Source organism: Phragmites australis, chromosome 3, assembly GCF_958298935.1.
Source record: "Phragmites australis chromosome 3, lpPhrAust1.1, whole genome shotgun sequence".
NCBI lineage: Eukaryota > Viridiplantae > Streptophyta > Magnoliopsida > Poales > Poaceae > Phragmites > Phragmites australis.
Genome location: NC_084923.1, coordinates 12,422,077 through 12,430,532, shown reverse-complemented (window position 1 = coordinate 12,430,532; position 8,456 = coordinate 12,422,077). Strand labels below are relative to the sequence as shown.

Genomic DNA, 8,456 nt, shown 5'->3' with positions numbered 1-8,456 from the left:
GAGCTGAAATAATGGTGTTACAGGTCAAAATTTGAAAAAATGCATGGAATGCGACAAGTGGCCGATTATCTTTTGAGTTCTGACCATGCTGTAATTCTACAGGAACCAAGTCGATGAAGATCTGTGTGATGCTGTATTTTAATTTTCTCGCACGTCTTACCAGTTATTGTATTCTAAATGCCAAAAATAAATCATTGACGCCGAGGATAGAAATTCCACTTCCTCCTTTATCTAATATTCTGGTATACACGTCAGGAGTTCATATATGCTGCACCAAATAATAGTGATGCGTAGCAAATTTGATGGAAAAAATGTATGTTTGGTTGACGAAAAAAATGGGACAGGAAACTCCTCACGGACATGCATGTGCTATTGAAGTTGCAAACATAGCCGCTAGGACTTCAGTTTTGCGTTGAGATCAATTCCATTGTTTTTTTTAACGAAACAGGCACCGGACAGCGCCTATTTATATTGATATAGCAGAAAAAATGCAAATAGGAAGCTCTGGAAAAATGTCTACCCAAAAAAAAAAATAGCATAGCAATGTAGATTACAACCACTACTATAGAAATAATTTAGTGGGACGTCTCTGTACAGATAGGTATATGAAGCTGTCTGTACAGAAATGATTTAGAGCCGTCTAAGATAATGATTATACCCTCCCGAGGTGGTGGGACGTTTTTATTATAGATGATTTCTATTAAGAATCGTCTGTATTAATATTACAAACGACTCATATTTGAAGCCATCTATAATAAAACCAATATTACAGACGGCTCCAAGTACGAGTCGTATATAATATTAATACAGATGAGTCGTATTTGAAGCCGTCTGTAATAAAACGAATATCACATATGTCTCCAAACACAAGCCGTATGTAAAATTAATATAGACGACTTCAAACACAAGTCCCTGACTAGATCCTCAAGGATCCGCTACGGGGGCTCTGGATCCAACCTCAGAGGTGCCGGATCCAACCGCCGACCTCATGGTCGTGGCCACCATGGTGTAGCGAACATGATCCTCTTAGGACATGTATATGATTTTAGTGGTTAATGATAGCATAGTCCATAGAACTAACATATTTATCAAGTACATACTTTAGTATGTCTCGTAGATACAATACATGAAGAAGATACCATAGTTAGGACAAAGATTGATTGAATTGGAGAAGTTCTAGGAAAAATAACCTCACCAGATGGTCCGGTGTGTCAGTATAGTGCACACATCAGAAAATTTTATATCTAAAGTGGTTCTATAGTTCAACACACCAGATGGTTATGTGTTAAAGAGAAGTGTATACATCAGAGTATTTTTTATGCGGAAGAAAAAGTTGAAGAACACACCGGATGGTCTGGTGTTGAGGTGATGTCATACCGGAGCATTTTTCAGTAGATATAGCAGAGGAGTTGTACACATCGAATAGTCTAGCGATGAAGAGGAGTGTACACTGGAAACTTCATCGAAGCATTTTCCAAAAGGTTTTTAGTGAAGAAGAAGTTGTACATACCAGATTATTCGATGATCAGAAAGTTATACACACCAGATAGTAAATAATGTAGAAGAAGTGGCTCGATCGGGTCAAGTATATACATTGAATAGTCTGGTGATGGAGTTCAAAGTTATACCCGAATATCCAATGTTCACAATGGTTGTGAGTGGGTTAGCAACAACTAGTTTTCTACTACTATACACACCGGATGGTCCGGTGTTTGTACTATTGTTAACGCCAGATCATCCGGTGTTTACAGTTTTTTTGACCGTTAGAACAATGACTAATACGCAGGTTTGAGGCTATAAAAATCTTTACCTTATTTACGTTTCCGCGTTACTTCTTATAATTTATCATTGCATGTTTACCTTCATAGAGTAGTTTGTTAGGATTAGCTATAGATTGCAAACTTTTTAAACGTTAGAGTAGACACACTATATGAACATAAAGTATATTTAGATAAAAATTATTATAAGTTTATCTTATGAAGTTTTTCGAGTCGATTAGTTTTAGTTGTTCTAATTCATGCCTCTCTTAGAACGTCACCGATCTTTTCACACGGGAAACGTTGCTCCGCATCTGCCTCCTAGCCACACCAGCATCCGCGTCGTGGCCATCGCAGTGTAGCCACGCCCACCGCCTAGTCGTGCCCACATCGCGCCCATGTTACCCCCGCTGTAGATCTGGTGGCGGCGAGCATCCACATTGTGTGTTGTAGAGACGTCGTCGCTTGTCATCGCTCATTGAGCCTCGGATCAAATAGGACCATAAAGCTGCCCTGTTCTACTCACCGCTACGAGCTCCACCAGAGCTTGAGCCGATGACCTCAAGGCCCACCATCGCGGAACGAGGAGAACCCCATCGAGGGAAGCTCTGTCGCCGCCGTCCCCATAGTTGTGCGGGCTTTCAGCAACTGGCTCAGGTGGCTGCGAGATGTGGAGAGGTGAGAGGGGGCGATGGCGCCAAGTGGCATGGAGCCGCCTGAGTCGCCCGTAAGAGCGAAGGATATCATTCCATTGTTAGAGATACTTCAGAGTTCAGATCCTTACAACGCCGAAAGACTGAACAGTTCCAGCTTGCGGATTCATCAAAGGAGATCCTTGTCACAACCAGCGATCACTTACGATGATGCGAAGGGCTAGCTACTGCTTCCCATAGTCTGATAACGATGACAGGTGCATGACATGGAACGCTGGGACACGACGAGCCGGCCCGCTAATCTCTGCACCGAAAGCCAGGCAACGTCAGACTAATCTGAAAACGATGGGAGTTCAGAGCCCTCACTCTTCAGAGCTTCAAAAGCCCGGGCCCGCCGGTTACTTGCCAAGGTTGCCAACGACCGGTTGTAATACATCTCCATCCGATAAACAAAGGCTACTGGAACCCGAAAGAAACGACATCACAATTTGTAGTTGTAGCACTTGTACACACACTGGTAACGAGCTAGGATCAAGTAACACTCTGTGGCTATGCACACGGCCCGGACAAGACAAGTTCCTCGAACGGCATTTGATAATGCGCCCAAGAACGGCTTCGCCGCGTGGCTCTTTCGTCCCGCCGTGCATGCCGTCACCACGACGACATGACCAACCAACCAACCAACCAGAGCTAGCAGAGCAAGGCAAAGGCAAATCTGACTTGCATATTCAACTATTTTCCACTAGTCAAGAGATTAAAAATGTTGCCATTTGGGCATGTAGACTTCTCTGTGACTAGCTCGGCAGCTACCTACCCTATAAATAGACACCAGACGCTCTCACGCTCAAGCCTGCAAGGCAGCTTCCTCTCAGCTTTGGTCTCCCTCTCCCCATTAAATTCAAACGCTTCCAAGAACTCCCAATCGGACTCATTCTCGTGTCTCTCCTTCTGCAAGTTATTCTTTTTGCTAGCTTGTTGATCTGTTGCTTGTTGGTTCTTGGTGAACCAATGGCGTACGGCAAGAGGTCGAGGCAGCAGGCCGAGGAGATGGTCTGGCTGCCCGACGGCACCGACGTGGCGCGATTCCTGCTGCTCTTCTCCGGCCACCACCACGGCGGCGGCGTGGTGTCGACGGACATGGCGACCTCGGCGCCGGAGAGGGTGTTCGAGTGCAAGACCTGCAACCGGCAGTTCCCGTCCTTCCAGGCGCTCGGCGGGCACCGGGCCAGCCACAAGAAGCCCCGCCTCGCGGACGGCGGCGACGGCGCCGCGGCCGAGCCGCCCAAGCCCAAGGTGCACGGTTGTTCCATCTGCGGGCTCGAGTTCGCCATCGGGCAGGCGCTCGGCGGGCACATGCGCCGCCACCGCGCCGCCGATCAGGCAGACGGCGCCCCCGTCCTCGGGCTTGCTCTCAGCCTCGGCAGCGGGCTCGGACCGAAAGACGACGGCAAGAAGGCGGCGCCAGCGCCCGAGCTGGTGCTGGACCTGAACGCCGTGCCAGCGCTGGAGGAGGAGCCGGATCACTCCAAGCTGGGGCTCGCCGTCGAATTCCCCATGGCAGTAGTTGACTTCTTACGTTGAGAACGTGGAAGAGATTGATTGACCTTTTCGATACCATTTTTGGATTGTACTATTTACATTCAACTACCCCAAAAGTCAGCCCTTGAAACATTAGAAATTCCACCATACATGTTTTATTTTGCCATTATAAGGTGACACACACCATACTCATACACCTTACGAGTATACGTATATCGCACACCTAAAGATAATACCGTTAAAAACACTCACATGTATATAAATCGTGGGCATTGAGATTTAAATCCTAATAGATAGAGTGTACACTCACGACTCCACCACCACACTAAGATATGGTTTCGGGATACTCTAATATTCCGGGGGCTCTATATGTACAAAGAAATGATCTATATATACAATACAGTTTGATTTTCAATAGCAACTTGTAGTATATTATTATTTTTCATATATTTCAAGGTTCAACATACACATCTCTCTTTTCTCTCCTCATTTTCACCAGATTTTTCTGATCGGATTGAGTCTCTTGTTTTGTTTACCCCGCATGTAGTTCTGTTTTACTGGTGACGCTCCTGAGTTTGGCAGCTTATCCAATATAGACTTAATTGAGGTCCCTCAACTGAACTTTAATTGTCGTCCCTCAATTCAAATGCCAGGTAGATGGGGGCGCGAGTTGTATACGATATTTGTGACGAGGGATGAAAAATAAACCGTTTCAAGAGTAAGGGGACTATATACTTTTTCTATCCGGTATAAATTAATGTAACTCTTTAAATGATGATAATACTAGCATACGAAGTTCAGTTCTCAGTAGCGATGCGTTAATCGGAGTCCAGACAAATTGAATGTCAAAACACATTATGCTAATAACTTTTGCACCCCTGTTTGAAAGTGCACACAAACTTTGAATTTTCGATGAATAAGGATAATTAATTAGGTCAATGACGACATAAAGAAGAAATAATAATATCATATTTTATAACACACAAAAGGCTAACATATTTTGAAAAATAATATCCATAAGGAGTACTCAATCTATTTTAATTTTTCATCATAAAATAGGAATGATAACAGATATAAAACCTGTGAATAGATACTATACAAACCCATATTTACGAGATGATTTACAAATTTACGACCGCACTCACAACCCATCGTGAATAAGAAACCGTACCTACACCTATCACCCACGGATACCACATACATGTAGACACCCCTGTATAACCCCAACTAGGTTGGGTGCTACTTAGCAGGGGTTGCCATCACAAACCGTAGGTCAACAAAAAATTGAACAAGTTAGCTGTTGTCAGTCAAAAAATTGGATAAAACAAAGCGATAGCAGCTGGCCACCATCACAAATCATCGCTACTCTAGCCGCCGACCATCACAAAAATGGAGAAATAGTACTTCTTTCCGCTGCCCGCAACTCATAAATCACGAGTTCTTGCTACTGGCTCACTACTACTAGCTACTATTTGGAGTCCAAGATGGAAATTTGAGGTGAAGCAAGGAGGAAAGGGTCACAGATCCGGTGCTCCCCGTCGGAGTGGTGCAATGGAGCTTGCCTACAAGGTGAGGGCTGATGGTGGCGTATTGGTGTTGCTTCAGGGTTGGGGTCTCGCGGAGCTTGACAGCAAGTTGGGCCGGTCGCGTCGCGCACTCACGCTCGGCGGAGGTGAGAAAGGCGGAGGAGGGTGGAGGGCCGCACGCGTCCTCGCGCCGCGCTCGATGTAGAGGGGTGCCCACGTCCCTGCGTCGCGCTTGGCGGAAGGCGGAACATCGAGGAGCCGAGGAGAGTGGAGTCTGTCTGCGGTCTGCGTGCTGCCTGTTTGTAGCGGCTGGGATGTCTTAAAAAGGAAGAGAGAATAGAATAATGTTAAGAAATAAATTTATAATATATGTATGTGTTGTTAATTTTTGAGATCTACAAATATAACTTATTATCTCGTAATAATCTAGAATTACTTAAAGAGTTAGTTTACTTTGTAAGAAACAAACTTCCCTTCTTATCTTTAAATTATTTGTTGTATCATTTTTTTATGATATCTAATTAGTATCTAAGAAACTAGTATTAGAAGTGGTCTAAGGGAAAAAAAATCATAGAGATTCAGCCGATGATCTATATACTAATTTATTAGTTTCACATGTCATATATTTAAGATAGATACATAAGTGAAACGAATACAAGTGAGTCTTTTATATTTATAGTCAAATCTATACTAAATCTATAGACAAAGAATGCTACACAGATCAACATCTACTAAAGTTTTTACTCACGAGCATGTCAATAATCTGTATCTATTATCATACCTACCATAAAGGCACAAATTTGATTCGATTAGGCCAATTATGCTGCAGAAAACACGTCAGAAGGGAAATGGTGGGCAGGGTAGCAATGATGGCCTGACGGTAACACGACAGTCCAGAAGCAACCCAGAGTCTATCTTCTCCGGTAACCTCCAAATGTGTCTTTTATATGCAATGTGTTTGTTTTTCATGATTTCACGCGTTTTCAACAACATCAAGCACATAATTGAATATATACTTCCATATCTATATTACTATATAATTTACTAGTTGTGATTGATCAGGACAATTTCCATCATCCACCGACTTGATCTAACTGCTCATGTGCAAAATTAGACCTATTTTCATTCAAAAAATAATATCAATCACTCCTGTTATAATTGACACTTCTTTCCATCTGGTAATTGATGCTTTATGTTAGCTAGCGTTGGCTGTTGGGTTCTTATATTCACGTCAGCCTTAGAATAAAGTTTGTTTTTGAAATTTGGGAGGAATCGGCCATTCCAGCATATTCTATCTCAGAAACGATGTACAGTTGCTATCTGATGCTATTTCAATCTTCGTGAAGCAATTGTGGTCAAAGGACACGTTAGGCTGATTTTGATGGAAGTGGTCGAAGTTTTCCGGATTATATATGATAGCAGGTTGAAAGAACTACCAGCTGAGTATATTGTACGTAGCTACAGTTGTACACCAATCTGTTGGATGAAAGTGCATGTGAATCTCTTATGTATCACTAGGAAGTCTTCCAGTTCATTTGGTTGTTCGAAATTCTGGACGTGGAATCATAAGTTGGTCGCTTTTTCTCAAGTGGAGGATGGTAAAAAAGAGAGAGAATGATTTAAGTATTATCTTATTGTATGGAGATTTTGTTTTCTGTACCAATTCTTAGGTTTGTTTCTTTTACTGATCTAAATTCTTCAGAAGGAGTGATTCTCTGAGTAAAATGATTATGTAGCTGAAATTGATTTTTTAGTATAAACTCTATGGAGGAGATGATTTTATATGTAACGTGAATCAAGGGAATATATTTTTTCACCTCCCAGTATCTAGTTCATTTCAGAAAATCATTCTCACATATTTCATTCGAGAGTTAAAAATTAAAAACTTTTGTTTGACAGAACTCCCCCTGATTTCACATAGAAAACTTCTTTAAAAGCTCTGCCAAACAACCTCTTATTGCTACAATTACCTTCTCTAAATAAAAAGGCATAAAGCCTTCTACAACTGCCCTTTACTGAAAATAAGAATTTTATTACTTATCTTACTATAATTGTGACTTGAATACTGTTCTTACTCTGCAGAAAATTGAAGAAATGAGGAATTGTTATGATAGCTTGCTTTCAGCTGCAGCTGCAACAACAAATAGTGTATATATGGTACCTGATGCTTTAAATTTCAAATGAAACTATACTACCCCAGTTATTACCGTTAGAAGTTCTCCTATAACTTTCATAATGGCATGTAATCCATTATATACAGAGTTTGCAGAAGCTATGGAGGAAATGGGAACTTGCTTACCTGAAAAAACTGCATTAAATTACGATGATAATGAACGTGGTGAGTGATTGTCTGGATCTATAAGCACATATGACGTGGAAACTTGTAGGGCAGCAATTATTCTTAGGAGTGCTTCTAGCAAATTACTCCTTCTGGTTACAAATATAAATTATTTTAGCCTCCTTAATTATTCTCTAAATATAAGTCGTTCTCAAATTTCTATGTATTTCTTTCTCTTTTGTTCTCATCTTACCTTTTATTTAATAAATACTATCACTGTCACAATTGAATGCATTATCTTTTCCAATGCAGAATAAATAAAGGGTAATAAGGTTATTTACTTTCTTAATTCTTGTACATAAGTCTAAAACGACCTACATTTGCAATCGGAGAGAGTATATTTCTTGACGTCGAGCAAACATCTATTTTTTTTAACTTTCTCTTTACTTAAAAAATTGTCAGATTGAAACCTTTCGTTAATTGATTATAATTTTCTTTATGGTTTAGTCTCAAAGTAGGATGGTATTCAAATTTTCCAATGAACATGGAAAGCAAAACCCTTACACCCCGTTAGGATCACAGAATTAGGCCCCGAATTTGGGAACTAGAATTGGGTTGCAGCTAATTCAGGCATTTGGTTGCTTCCAAGCTGCAAAATTGAATTGGAGTCTAATTCGGCGGAATCCATGGTAACTGGGAACCC

At 41.6% G+C, this 8,456-nt stretch overlaps 1 protein-coding gene across 1 annotated transcript; it reads left to right on the top strand.

Annotated features, from left to right (window-relative positions):
• The first annotated feature begins 3,270 nt into the window (after window positions 1-3,270).
• Window positions 3,271-4,370, top strand: LOC133912195 (zinc finger protein ZAT7-like). The gene has a single exon (XM_062354804.1). The coding sequence runs from the start codon at window positions 3,419-3,421 to the stop codon at window positions 3,989-3,991; it is 573 nt and encodes a 190-aa protein (XP_062210788.1). The 5' UTR covers window positions 3,271-3,418; the 3' UTR covers window positions 3,992-4,370.
• Window positions 4,371-8,456: the final 4,086 nt, after the last annotated feature.

Bases quoted from the DNA above. Each gene is read 5' to 3' on its own strand.
- LOC133912195 (XM_062354804.1), top strand. From the start codon at position 3,419: ATGGCGTACGGCAAGAGGTCGAGGCAGCAGGCCGAGGAGATGGTCTGG.